The following is a 13,396-nucleotide window of genomic DNA, read 5'->3' on the forward strand; positions in this document are numbered from 1 at the left end:
CCCATGGCCAGACTAATTCCTCTTAATATCAACTGTGTGTAGTGAGCCAGTGTGGCTTCCTGCCACCAGGAGATGGTCAAACCAGGCAGAAACCCTTGTACAGGACAGAAATTGGGAATGTGTAACAGTGGAATATGTTGGTTGTTTTAAATTAGAAACTCTTCACACACACACACACACACACACACACACACACACACACACACACACACACACACACACACACACACACACACACACACACACACAGAGCTGCAATAAGAGACAATAATCAAGGCAGCAAAAAGTAACTTTGAACTGGTTCCTCCACAGTATAATTCTATTTAACTGACTAAAGTGGCAAAATATATATAAAGAGCTGTGAAAGGCTCACTGTTAAAAGTATAGGAGCAAAAATATTTTTCCTATTAATCTTTCATTTCATATCATGGAATGTGTTAGAACTGCAGAAACAGGTAATGTGTAACATCTCTAAAGCGGTGACAATGCTCAGGATTTCCTCTACTGCAGTGACAGGTCTTATGGGTGAGTTTTATGGTAGGGAGATGAATCTCTTTGCAAATCTTTTGCAACAGAGTTGGTGAGGGGTGTCAGATTAGAAATTTTAGAGATTAGAAGCTTTTAATATCTGCTATATAACCCAAATGAAATTCACAAGATGTGTAAATGAAGACAATCTTATTTTCTTTGCAGATGAACAAGAAGTAGAACTGAGTAAGTGTGTGTTGATTCTTCAAATGTAAAAGTTAATTCAGTTCTATGCTGGAAAAGAGATGGAAATCGATATGAACTTCTCATAGTTAGACATGCAGAAACGGAAGGATTATTGTTGTTGTTGTTAGAGTACCATTTTGATACAATCTGCACGGATAGACTGATCTATGCTACAGACTTATTCCTGCTCCCATTGAGTGAAAGTCTTCCCTGTGCAATGGACTATGTGTCACTTCAGGTCCACGTAACCCTTCAAAATAGGTCATAGTGTATAACCTGTGCTGCAGAGGCCTAGTGCTTGTTCTAGAAATGAATTTCACCTGTTGTATTAATTCAGCTGGAATCACTAGGCCAACAAAACACAGTCACAATACAACATTAACCTGTTAAACAAGGTGTGGGGTTTGTTGTACCTTGGCAAAGCCACCATTTAAAATCTTTTTGACCTTTTATTAAAGATAAAGAACAGAAGGAAAAAGAGTTAAAACATTTGAAATGTAAAGTACTAAAAAGACTTTCATTTTAACAACATCCCTTATCCCCCTTCCCTTTAGCTGAAAAGGGTTTTGCTGAGTTTTGGTATATCTGTTAATTCTCTTTTCTCCACACCCATTGAGGTCTCGGGAGGGCAGGACACTCACTGCTGCCAGGCTGAAGGGTATCAGAGACTCTCCAAACCCCTCATCCTGGTCAGGCCTGAGGGCACATTCCCATTTCATGAATCTCTTCACTACAACTCTTGGCCTAGGGGCTTGGTGGGGCTAGACAGGGGAGATGAGTAGCAGTAGCAGAGCTAACATGGATTGGTACCTTCCCAGCAAGCACTAAGATGAAAGGATTTAGGAGCACTCCCGTCTTTTATGTACAGGGAGCTAAGGAGAAAGATGGCTGCTTCATTTGCTGAGATAAGAGTCTGTCTCTCAGTATGTGGAGCAGCTCTGAGTGGCTGCAATGCAAAGGAGGGTAGGCAGCCAGTCAGAGTGGGGTTACCCTATAGAAACATCTGAAAACCTATGGATTATGGGGAAATCTCATAGACCTAGCAAATCAGAGGCCATGTGAAATCCCACAGAGCTGACAAGTCTGAGTCAATTTGACTTTGAAAGGTGGCACCCATTTGAAATATCAGTAAGTACAGGTACAACATTATCACACAGACATCTGATTACCTTGGTTATCTTTGTGCAATGATATTTTTTCTGTCTCATCCACTCTCATCCCTCACCACCCTTAAACACTCTCTGCTCTTGGTTATTGGGAGGGAGCTGGGCTTTTTCTTATATTCCTCTCCTATCTCTCTGGCTGATGAAGCCCATTTTCATCTCTCTCATAGCAGGGAAGACAGCATCTCCAGGTAGAAACTATGCAGCTCCCCATTGCCAGCATCACCACATATATTGTCTGGTGATCTGCTGTCTCTGCTTGCCACTGAGGAGTGAGTGAAGGATAGAACAGAACTGGTGACTCCATGAGAGCCACATACAGGGTCAAAACAGTACAATAACCACAGTATGTGTGTACAGCGTTCTTTACTTTCTCATTTCCGCCCAAGTAAATTGCTCTGTATTGCATCTGACATCCTTAATTATCTGCTGTGTAGTTGTATCCCGGGATATTAAAGAGACAAGGTGGGTGAAGTTAGTCCAATAAAAGATACTGGATCACTCACCTTGATCCTCAGTTATCCTCAACCTGGGATATTTCTGCTGCCAAAAGCAGGAAAATTGGCAGTAGATCCCTCTTTGAATTCAGTGTCTGTTATTTCTCACTTTCATTTCAGAGTGGAGAAGGACTCACAAGGACACAGGTAACAGAATACACATCTCTCCTGGTAATTAGACTTTATATTCATACTTTAAAAAAATAGAAACAGAACATATTGCTATCACAGTGATGGCACCTGAGGCTTTACTCCATTTCCTCTCAGGCCTTACTCATTCTGTTCTTTCAACCAATGTAACTTATATCAGAATCTGGCACTATATATTGGAGTATCAATAAGAAACATTTCAGGATCCCTCCCGTTTCTGTGTAAAGTTCAATCAAATATCACATCTCTGAACTATTACAGTGTAACAAAATTGTAAGAATAGAACAAAACCTATTATCGGTAGATATTTTGCCTGAGTAAGGACAACAAGAATTGGCCCACAAACCATATCTCCCATGTTCCAGCTTATACTGGCATTAGACAAGGGTTTCTTAAATCCAAATCTCTCTTTGCAGATAACATCACTCTTAATCCAGACACAGCCCACCCCAACCTTTCCATTTCTGGGGATAAGAAGAGTTTGAAACATGAAGCCCAACCTCAAAATGTTCCATCAGCTCCAGAGAGGTTTGATTCGACTGTCTGTGTGTTGGGCTCGGAAGGATTCTCCTCTGGAAAGCACTACTGGCAGGTGGATGTCGGGAACAGCACTGAATGGGACCTGGGAGTGGCCAGAATATCAATACAGAGAAAAGGAAAACTTTCCTTATATCCTAAAGAGGGATTCTGGGCTCTGGGTTTCAATGGAAGAGATTATTGGGCAAAAACAGATCCATGGACCCTGATCATGGTGCAGAAAAAGCCCAAGAAAATTGGAGTTTACCTTAGTTACCAAGATAGGCAGGTGACATTTTTCAATGTAACTGATGGGTCTCTGTTGTTCACATTTAATGATTGTTTATTCTCAGGAGAGGTTTATCCATTCTTTAAAAATTCACACAAAGAAACAACAATGAGAATTTGTTCTATAAGAGAAGATGAATGATCTTAAAATGCCACTATGACTCATTTATCTGACTGTATCTTTGAAATCAAGTTTCTCACCAATGAATTTGAATTACATTTTGCCTCTATGTTGCCTGTCGTGTCAGCTGTGAAATAGCACTGCTATTCATTTTATGGCTCCGAACCATCAAGTTTGTTGGCAATAAAATTTGAACTGTGTATTTTACTCTGTACTTTGTGAGCTGCCATCTTAATTACTTGCTTTGAACAACAAATGATTTTGTTGGTTACTTCTGACAAATACTGTTATTTGACTAGGCTTCTAAGGAAAGGATAGCTGTGTTGATTTCAAGAGAAATCAGCACCCACATTTAGACTTTCACCCAGCTTAAAGAGCTCCTTAAAAATCTGACAAAAACTGTCTCAAAGGGAGCTGCTGGGTGGATATTAATGGGAAAAAAACCATCCAACCCAGCACACATTCATTTTTATCTTGACACAACATCACCACACTTACAACATCACTAATTTAGGGCTTTTGACTGGCATGAGTAGCCACACAGCAAGGTAAGGGAAAATAAAATACTCACCATCCCTCTACACAGCCACGCAGGACTTACTGTTATAGTTACAAGGCAGTTGCACCTCTGGCCCCTTTCTAGTCCCTCTGAGAGATCCCACGCTAAGGCCTCTTGCTCTCACCTGTCTCAGGGTGGAATCTCGTGAGTCTTCAACTCTTAGATGGGGATCTGACTATAGTAACTTGGTTATACCATCCACTTACCACCCTTCAGTCCCATCTCAGAGTGGGGACCTGCTTCATATTCCTTTCAGGAAACTGTGACCAATGATACTGACCAAAAGCCTTTTAAAAAACTAAATATTTGTATTTAGCATTGTGTGCTTTATTGAAATAGAGTCATATCCCTTTAAATAGTCTGTGGGCCCTCTGTTAGTGTTCACCATAGTCTATGAGTTGGAAGCTGCCAGAAACCAGGCAGCACAGTAATATGTATGTACCTAGGCCATGCATGCTTGTGTATACTTAGAAAACTCATTTATTTGAATAAATGTGTTTATTTGGAATATTTGGAGCCTGTGTTTTTCTTTATATTGTTTTAGCTTTGGTAACAAGGACGCAAGCCCAATCACAGAGTACAGTGGAACAGATAATAACTGCAGAGTCCTAGATTAAAAGGCAACTGCAACCACTTGGACTGTGAGAAAACTCTTCATTCCAGGGAAAAAAAAACCCTAAAAGCTTTGTAAAAGTCTGGCTGTTTCAGGAAAATTGACTTGTTTGATAAATTTCAGAGTGGTAGCCGTGTTAGTCTGTGTCAAGAAAAACAATCAGAAGTTGTCATAGTATCTTTCCCCAATCTGAACCTTAGAGTCCAAAAGTTGGGGTACCAGCATGAATTCCTCTAAGCTTAATTACCTGCTTAGATCTGATACGCTGCCACCAATCAGGAATTCCAGTGTCTGATACACTCTGGTCCCTCCAAAAACCTTCCCTGGGGACCCCAAGACCCACATTCCTTGAGTCTCACAACAAAGGGAATAAACCATTTCCCTTCCCCCTCCTTCCTTCCTCCCAGCTCTTTCCCGCCCTGGGTACACTAGGAGATCACCGTGATTCAAACTCCTTGAATCACCACACAGAGAGGAATGTTACCTTCCCCCCCTTCCTCTTTTCCCTTAACCCAGAGGCAATACAGATTCAAACTCTGTGAATCTAAAACAAAGAGGAAATTCACCTTTCCCTTCTTCTCACCAATTCCTTGCTGAGTACAGACTCAGTTCCCTTAAGCCTCAACAAGGGGAAAAAATCAGACAGGTCTTAAAAGCAAAACTTTTAATAAAAAGAAAGAAAAAAGGTAAAAGTTATCTCTGCAATTTAGATGGTAAAAGTTACAGGGTCTGTCAGCTTATAGAAACTGGAGAAAAAGCCTCCTCCAGCAGAAATACAATTTAAAATACTTTCAGCCAAATACACATTAGAACTCTACCAGCCTGATACACATTTGCAAATAAAGAAAAACAATTAAAAAGACTAAACTGCCTTTCTACCTTTGTACTTACTAAAGTTGAACAAAAGATTAGAGAGCATGAAGGTACGTGTGGTTACTCTCAGAACCCAGAGAGAATAAAGCCAAACCCAAAAAACACAAACAAAGGCTTCCCTCCACCGAGATTTGAAAGTATCTTGTTTCCTGATTGGTCCTCTGGTCAGGTGTCCGGTTCACTGTTTGTTAACCCTTTACAGGTAAAAGAGACATTAACCCTTAACTATCTGTTTATGACAGGAGTCCTTCTGGCTCCTTAGAGACTAACAAATTTATTTGGGCATAAGGTTTCATGGGCTAAAACTACTTCATCAGATGCCTGGGAAAATACAGTAGCAAGTACATGAAAAGATGGAAGTTGCTTTATGAAGTAGGGGTCACTGTTACTCACACCTTCTTGTCAGCTATTTGAAATGAGCCACCTTCATTACCACTACAAAAGTGATTTTTTTCCTCCCTTGGTATTCTACTGTTGAGAATAGCCTACTTTAATTAAATTGTCTCATTAGCACTGACCCCCCACTTGGTAAGGTGATTCCCATCTTTTCACGTACTACGTATATATACCTACTACTGTATTTTCCACTCCATGCATCTGATAAAGTGGGTTCTAGCCCACAAAAGCTTATGCTCAAATAAATGTGTTAGTCTCTAAGGTGCCACAAGTGGGTCAGCCCTCTGCTGAGGTGTGGTGAGAGTGGAACAGAGTGTGGTAGCTAATGGCATCAGTGTTGAGCAAAAGGTGTCAATTTTACCGAATGTAATGGGGACTAAAACCTATAACCGGCTGTGTAGCCTGACAGCTCCTGTTGAACCAGCAGTCAGAGATTGTGGAAATTCTCCAAAATTACCTCTGACCAAAGCCACTGGTGATTGCAGAGTGTTTCTGATTTTATAAATGAAATCATGTGAACTATTTGAACAAGAATGGTGTTGGCCCATACACTGCATGGGATGGGACCAAGAAGTTTGTATGATCTGAAGGGGTCCACACCACAGTGCCTCTTTGCCTGTATAGTCAGCTTATGACAGTTCCCCGTATGGAGAGGAGCAGTGATTTCACATGTGCTGGAAGACCAGAATGGAAGGCCTATTGCCTTTGCTTCTACATCTCTCACCTCTGTAGAATGTAAATATTCTCAAACTGATAGAGAAGCTGTCAATTTACTCAGGGTAGAGCTTTGTGAGCCAGGGCAGTAGAGGACAGTCTGGGTTACCCTAAATAACAGTGACACAGCCACCCTCTTGACATCCATATCATTGGGTGGTGTGATGGGGCAAGGCCAGATGGCTACATTAAAGTAGTGAGGAACAGGTATGTTAGCCCCAGGCTAAACAAATCCCTGATACCATGGTAACCAAATGGCAGTTGCTCCAGGTTAATGAAGACACCTGGGGCCAATTAAGATCCTTCTAGAAGGCAGTGGAGATAGCTAGATTGATTGGAACACCTGAAGCCAATCAAGGGCTGACTGAAACTAGTTAAAAGCTCCCATTTAGTCAGTGAGGTGCGGGTATCAGGAGTTATAGGAGGGAACCGTGCTGTTGGAGGAACGGACCAGTACAAATCCATATCAGGTGTAAGGAATGAGGCCCTGCGGTAACGGTGAAGGAGATATTGAGTGGGGGCTGCTGTGGGGAAGTGGCTCAGGGAATTGTACACGTCCTATTTTCAAAAAGTCAGCTACCATAGCTGCTAATTTTATGGTCCATGGGCTGGAGCCCAGACTAGAGGATGGGCCCGCGCTCCCCGCCTCCCCTCCCTGATTAATCACTGAGACTGGGAGACAACAGAGACTGTGTGAGGGAGGATTGCTTCTGCTTACTTCCATTGTTGGCTTATGATGAAAATGGCTCAGTAAGCTGTGACCCTTGCCTCTAGAGAGAGAAGGGCTATGTGGAGGTCACAGGGAGCCTCTGAGGCTAGCAAAAATCTGCCAGGAAATGCAGGACCCATGGAGTCAAGGACAAAACTTTGTCACAGTAGGAATAAAATCCCATTTTATTCAATCTGGAAAACACTGGCTCTCCAGAGTATCCTGGCATTAGGTATTCTCTCAGTGAAGCCCATATTAGTACCCATACACCTCTCTCTCTATGGTCAGCCAAGCCCTGCAAACTGAGCTAATAGTGACTTTTCTGGTTTACATATTCATGTGCACCTTGGGCAGGTGGGGGTGGGAATGGGCAGGGGAGACAATGTTTGATGAGCCTAGTATAATTCAGGAAGCCCATTTGCTCAAAGCCAACTATTATTTGGGGCACATTAGCAATCTTCACCAAACTGATTGGCCATGGACTTGTGTCATCGGGGGAGGTCCCAGATGATTGGGGAAAAGGCAAATGTAGTGCCCATATTTAAAAAAGGGAAGAAAGAGAACCCGGAGAACTACAGACTCACTTCAATCTCTGGCAAAATCATGGAGCAAGTCTTCAAGGAATCCATTTTTAAGCACTTAGAGGAGAGGAAAGTGATCAGGAACGGTCAATATGGATTCACCAAGGACAAGTCACACCTGACCAAGCTGATTGCCTTCTATGATAAGATAACTTGCTCTGTGGATATGGGGAAAGCAGTGGATGTGATCTATCTTGACTTCAGCAAAGCTTTTGATATAGTCTCGCACAGTATTCTTGCCAGCAAGTTAAAAAAGTATGGATTGGATGAATGGACTATAAGGTGGACAGAAATCTGGCTAGATTGTCGGGTTCAGCTGGTAGTGATCAATGTCTTGATCTCTGATTGGCAGCCAGTATCAAGCAAAGTGCCCCAGGGGTCGATCCTGGGGCCAGTTTTGTTCAACAACTTTATTAATGATCTGGATGATGGGATTAATTGCACCCACAGAAAGTTTGCACATGATACTAAGCTGGAGGGAGAGGTAGATACACTGGAGGATAGGGATAGGGCCCAGAGTGACCTAGACAAGGTCAAGTGCAGAGTCCTACACTTAGGAAGGAAGAATCTCATGCACTGCTACAGGCTGGGGACCAACTGGCTAAGCAGCAGTCCTGCAGAAAAGGACCTGGGGATTTCAGTGGACAAAAAGCTGGATGTGAGTCAGCAGTGTGCCCTCAATGCCAAGAAGGCCGACAGCATATTGGCCTGTATTAGGAGGAACATTGCCAGCAGATCGAGGGAAGTGATTATTCTCCTTTAGTTGACACTGGTGAGGCCACATCTAGAGTATTGATTTGCTCCCCCCACTACAGAAGGGATGTGGACAAAGTAGAGACAGTCCAGTGGAGAGCAATGAAAATTAGAGGGCTGGGGCACATGATTTATGAGGAGAGGCTGAGGGAACTGGGGTTATTTAGTCTGCAGAAGAGAAGAGCGAGAGGGGATTTGATAGCAGCCTCCTGGCACTGTGGTGGAAATCTTTGGGAATGACATGCTGAGACTCCAGTATGATGCACAAGCAGCACCTACATCTAGAGACAGCCATTCCTTGGCCGGGGAGCAGTCCTGAGTATGGGCCATGACTGTTCTTTTTCGAGTACTTGCTGATATCAATTCCAGTTAGGTGTGTACGTGCGCTGCGTGCACAGCTGTCGGAAACTTTTGCCTAGCAGCTACCCACTGGGCTGGCTGTGGAGCCCCTGGGAGTGGTGCCGATATGGCACTCTATAAAAGACCCTGCTAGCCCAACCCCCCTTCAGTTCCTTCTTAAACCAGTGACAGTTGTTGGAACAGTGTTCTCTTGCTCGCAGTGCTCCACTAATCCCTAGCTCTTCTGCTTATCTTTAAAAGCAGCAAAGAATCCTGTGGCACCTTATAGACTAACAGACGTTTTGTAGCATGAGCTTTCGTGGGTGAATACCCACTTCCTCAGATGCATGTAGTGGAAATTTCCAGGGGCAGGTATATATATGCTAGCAAGCAAGCTAGAGATAACGAGGTCAGTTCAATCAGGGAGGATGAGGCCCTGTTCTAGCAGTTGAGGTGTGAAAACCAAGAGAGGAGAAACTGGTTCTGTAGTTGGCAAGCCATTCACAGTCTTTGTTCAATCCTGAGCTGATGATGTCAAATTTGCAGATGAACTGAAGCTCAGCAGTTTCTCTTTGAAGTCTGGTTCTGAAGTTTTTTTGCTGCAGGATGGCCACCTTAAGGTCTGCTATAGTGTGGCCAGGGAGGTTGAAGTGCTCTCCTACAGGTTTTTGTATATTGCCATTCCTAATGTCTGATTTGTGTCCATTTATCCTTTTCCGTAGAGACTGTCCAGTTTGGCCGATTTACATAGCAGAGGGGCATTGCTGGCATATGATGGCGTATATTACATTGGTGGATGTGCAGGTGAATGAACCAGTGATGGTGTGGCTGATCTGGTTAGGTCCTGTGATGGTGTCGCTGGTGTAGATATGTGGGCAGAGTTGGCATCAAGGTTTGTTGCATGGATTGGTTCCTGAGCTAGAGTTATTATGGTGTGGTGTGCAGTTACTGGTGAGAATATGTTTCAGGTTGGCAGGTTGTCTGTGGGCAAGGACTGGCCTGCCACCCAAGGCCTGTGAAAGTGTGGGATCATTGTCCAGGATGGGTTGTAGATCCTTGATGATGTGTTGGAGGGGTTTTAGCTGGGGTCTGTATGTGATGGCCAGTGGAGTCCTGTTGGTTTCTTTCTTGGGTTTGTCTTGCAGTAGGAGGCTTCTGGGTACACGTCTGGCTCTGTTGATCTGTTTCCTTATTTCCTCGTGTGGGTATTGTAGTTTTGAGAATGCTTGGTGGAGATTTTGTAGGTGTTGGTCTCTGTCTGAGGGGTTAGAGCAGATGCGGTTGTACCTCAGTGCTTGGCTGTAGAGAATGGATCGTGTGATGTGCCCGGGATGGAAGCTGGAGGCATGAAGGTAGTCATAGTGGTCGGTAGGTTTTCGATATAGGGTGGTGTTAATGTGACCATCACTTATTTGCACCATGGTGTCTAGGAAGTGGACCTCCCGTGTAGATTGGTCCAGGCTGAGGTTGATGGTGGGGTGGAAGCTGTTGAAATCGTGGCGGAATATTTCCAGAGTCTCCTTCCCATGGGTCCAGATGATGAAGATGTCATCAATGTAGCGTAGGTAGAGAAGGGGCGTGAGTGGACGAGAGCTGAGGAAGCGTTGTTCCAGGTCGGCCATAAAGATATTGGCATATTGTGGGGCCATGCGGGTGCCCATAGCAGTGCCACTGATCTGGAGATATATATTGTCATCAAATTTGAAATAGTTGTGTGTAAGTATAAAGGCACAGAGCTCAGCAGCCAGTTGTGCTGTGGCATCATCAGGGATAGTGTTCCTGACAGCTTGTATTCCATCTGTGTGTGGGATGTTAGTGTAGAGAGCCTCTACATCCATGGTGGCTAGGATGGTGTTTTCTGGGAGGTGACCAATGCATTGTAGTTTCCTCAGGAAATCAGTGGTGTCACGGAGATAGCTGGGAGTGCTGGTGGCATAGGGTCTGAGTAGAGAGTCCATATATCCAGACAGTCCTTCAGTGAGAGTGCCAATGCCCGAGATGATGGAGCGTCCAGGATTTCCGGGTTTGTGGATCTTGGGTAGTAGATAGAATAACCCTGGTCGGGGCTCTAGGGGTATGTTGATTTCTTCTGGTGTTAGTGTAGGGAGTGTCCTGAGTAGATGCTGTAGTTTCTTAGTGTATTCCTCAGTGGGATCTGAGGGAAGTGGCCTGTAGAATTTGGTATTGGAGAGCTGTCTGGCGGCCTCCTTTTGGTAGTCAGACCTGTTCATGATGTCAACGGCACCTCCTTTATCAGCCTCTTTGATGATAATGTCAGGGTGGTTTCTGCTTATCTTTGTTTATAGTTACCCATTGTTAGTTAATTTTTCTCTTCTAGTTGTTAATTGTAGTCTTTAGTGTTTGGGGTTTTTTTCCCCTTCAACGAATGCTCCACGGGGCTCTAGGGCATGCCGTCCCAGGGCTTCAAATCCTATAGCTTCTGTGCCAAACCTATGCCCATGGGTGACCCCCACAACTCTTGTCTCAGGTGTCTGGGAGAAGCCCATTGGGTGGACAAGTGCAAGATCTGCAAGGCCATCAAACCTCACGCTAGAAAGGGGAGGGAGATTCATTTAAAACAACTCCTCACGGAGTCTGCCCTCTGTCTGCAGCAGGACCTGTCCCCGAGTGCCTCGGTGTAAAGCACTCCTCCAGCAGTGCAGTCCGCAGCACCAAAAAATGACTCGGCACACTTTCCCAAAGGTCGGAGGTCTCCTGGGGCCCAGAAGTGTTCCCCTTGGCACCACTCCCACTCACCAGCTGCCCGGAAGAAGCAGGCCAAGGACAAGCCTCCACAATGGCCTGATACGAAACCGCAGCCTTGGCAGGGCACGGTGTGGAGCATGGGGCTACAGCCAACAGACCCTTCAGTCAGGCTCAGCCTTCACGGGTCCCCCTTCCCCAGGAAGCCTGCATTCCTGGACTCCCCGTGGCTGCAGGTGGAGGACATCATACTACCCTCCACACGGGATGCTTTCGAGACCGCTATGGGGCTTATCAAAATGAAGGTGGCCAAGTGTCCAGTCTCGAGGCCTACACTACCCCGAGGCCTAGCACCTTCCAGAGGCAAACTGGCTATATTTGGGCTGTCTGCTCCCGACCAGGATCTCCACGCTGCTCAGAGTCCCAATGCTGCTCTGAGTCCTAGCACTGCTCCCCAGCCTGGTACCTGTTCTGTTTGCAACACCATTCCAGATTACGCTCCGGACACTGGTCCTCGCTTCGGCACAGGCGGTGTCTGCTCTCCACTCTGCACAGCGCGGCACTGCTCTCCACCAAGGTGAAGCCCCACTTTGTGGTGCCAGTTGACCTCCCAGAACCGCTCCACATCTCGCCACCATTCCCCACAGCAGCACTGCTGGTCACCGTCTGGTTATTGTTATTCTCCACAACACTCATCCCGTCCATTCAAGGAGGAGGAGGCTTCTGTGGGGCAGTCCAGCACCGCCCTCCCTTGGCTGTCCCACTCAAAATTGGCCTCCCTAAGGTTAGGCAGAGCATCGGGGGCATCGGAAGTGGCCAGATCAGGGCCAGGAAGTCTTAGAAAGAACACTTCAGTGCCCCACTGGCAACCCCAGTAGCAATTCTGGACCCCTTGGGCGTACTATCAGACCCAAGATGCCCCTTCAGTGCTCCTCCACCATCCTGTTTGGGGTCTCAGCTCCCCAAGGCAACCATCAGCTGCCCACCTCAGGATCCATTGCAGAACCCAGATCCAACCCCACCCCCAGTGGAGGCTACACCTGGCGTTCAGGAGGAACTAGTCTCAGAGGATCAGGAGGCCATCACAGAACCAGTCCTGCCGGTGGCATCTTCCTCATCATCTCCTGAGGAGGCGGTTGCGGGTATCTCCACATCCAGTTCACCACCCATTGACTACAGGGCCCTGCAGGAACTCCTCCAAAGGATAGCCCTAAATATTAATCTTCAGGTGGAGGAGGTGGTAGAGGATGAGTACCCTGTGGTGGATATGCTGGGCACCTGAGGGTCCCTCTCAGGTGGCCTTACCCATGATAAAGACTGTCCAGTGTAATGCCAAGACTATTTGCAAACACCTACCTCCATTCCCCCTACAGCCAAAGGGGCCGAATAAAAGTACTTTGTCCCTACTAAAGAGTATGAATATCTTTTCACCCACACCCCTCTGTGTTCCCTTGTTGTGGAGGCGGTGAATGAAAAAGAGAGGCAGAGTCAGCAAGGGTCCGCACCCAAATCAAGAGATGCTAAATGCCTTGATTTGTTTGGGAGAAACAAAGGGCGTTTCTCTCTGGATCGCTAACTAGCTTGCAATCCTGAACAGGTGCAGTTACAACTCATGGTCTGCAATTCAAAAGTTCAAAGAGCTTCTCCCATCCGAGTTAAAGGCTGAACTGGGGGCTATCTCTGAAAAGGATAGAATCATAGCCCGGA

General features: G+C 45.4%; 2 protein-coding genes across 21 annotated transcripts in view; both read left to right on the top strand.

Annotated features, from left to right (window-relative positions):
* The window catches only part of LOC127036720 (butyrophilin subfamily 1 member A1-like), a 40,333-nt gene extending 35,880 nt beyond the window's left edge, over positions 1-4,453 (top strand). For all 8 annotated transcript variants that reach the window (XM_050927871.1, XM_050927867.1, XM_050927868.1 and 5 more), the window contains 3 exons: positions 694-714; positions 2,495-2,521; positions 2,941-4,453. In XM_050927871.1, coding sequence (XP_050783828.1) covers positions 694-714; positions 2,495-2,521; positions 2,941-3,470 — 578 coding nt within the window. In that variant the 3' untranslated portion in view covers positions 3,471-4,453. The remainder of the gene's footprint in view (positions 1-693; positions 715-2,494; positions 2,522-2,940) is intronic.
* The window catches only part of LOC127036722 (butyrophilin subfamily 1 member A1-like), a 294,970-nt gene that overhangs the window by 183,153 nt on the left and 98,421 nt on the right, over positions 1-13,396 (top strand). The window lies entirely within an intron of this gene.

The sequence above is a fragment of the Gopherus flavomarginatus genome, chromosome 18 (assembly GCF_025201925.1).
Source record: "Gopherus flavomarginatus isolate rGopFla2 chromosome 18, rGopFla2.mat.asm, whole genome shotgun sequence".
NCBI lineage: Eukaryota > Metazoa > Chordata > Testudines > Testudinidae > Gopherus > Gopherus flavomarginatus.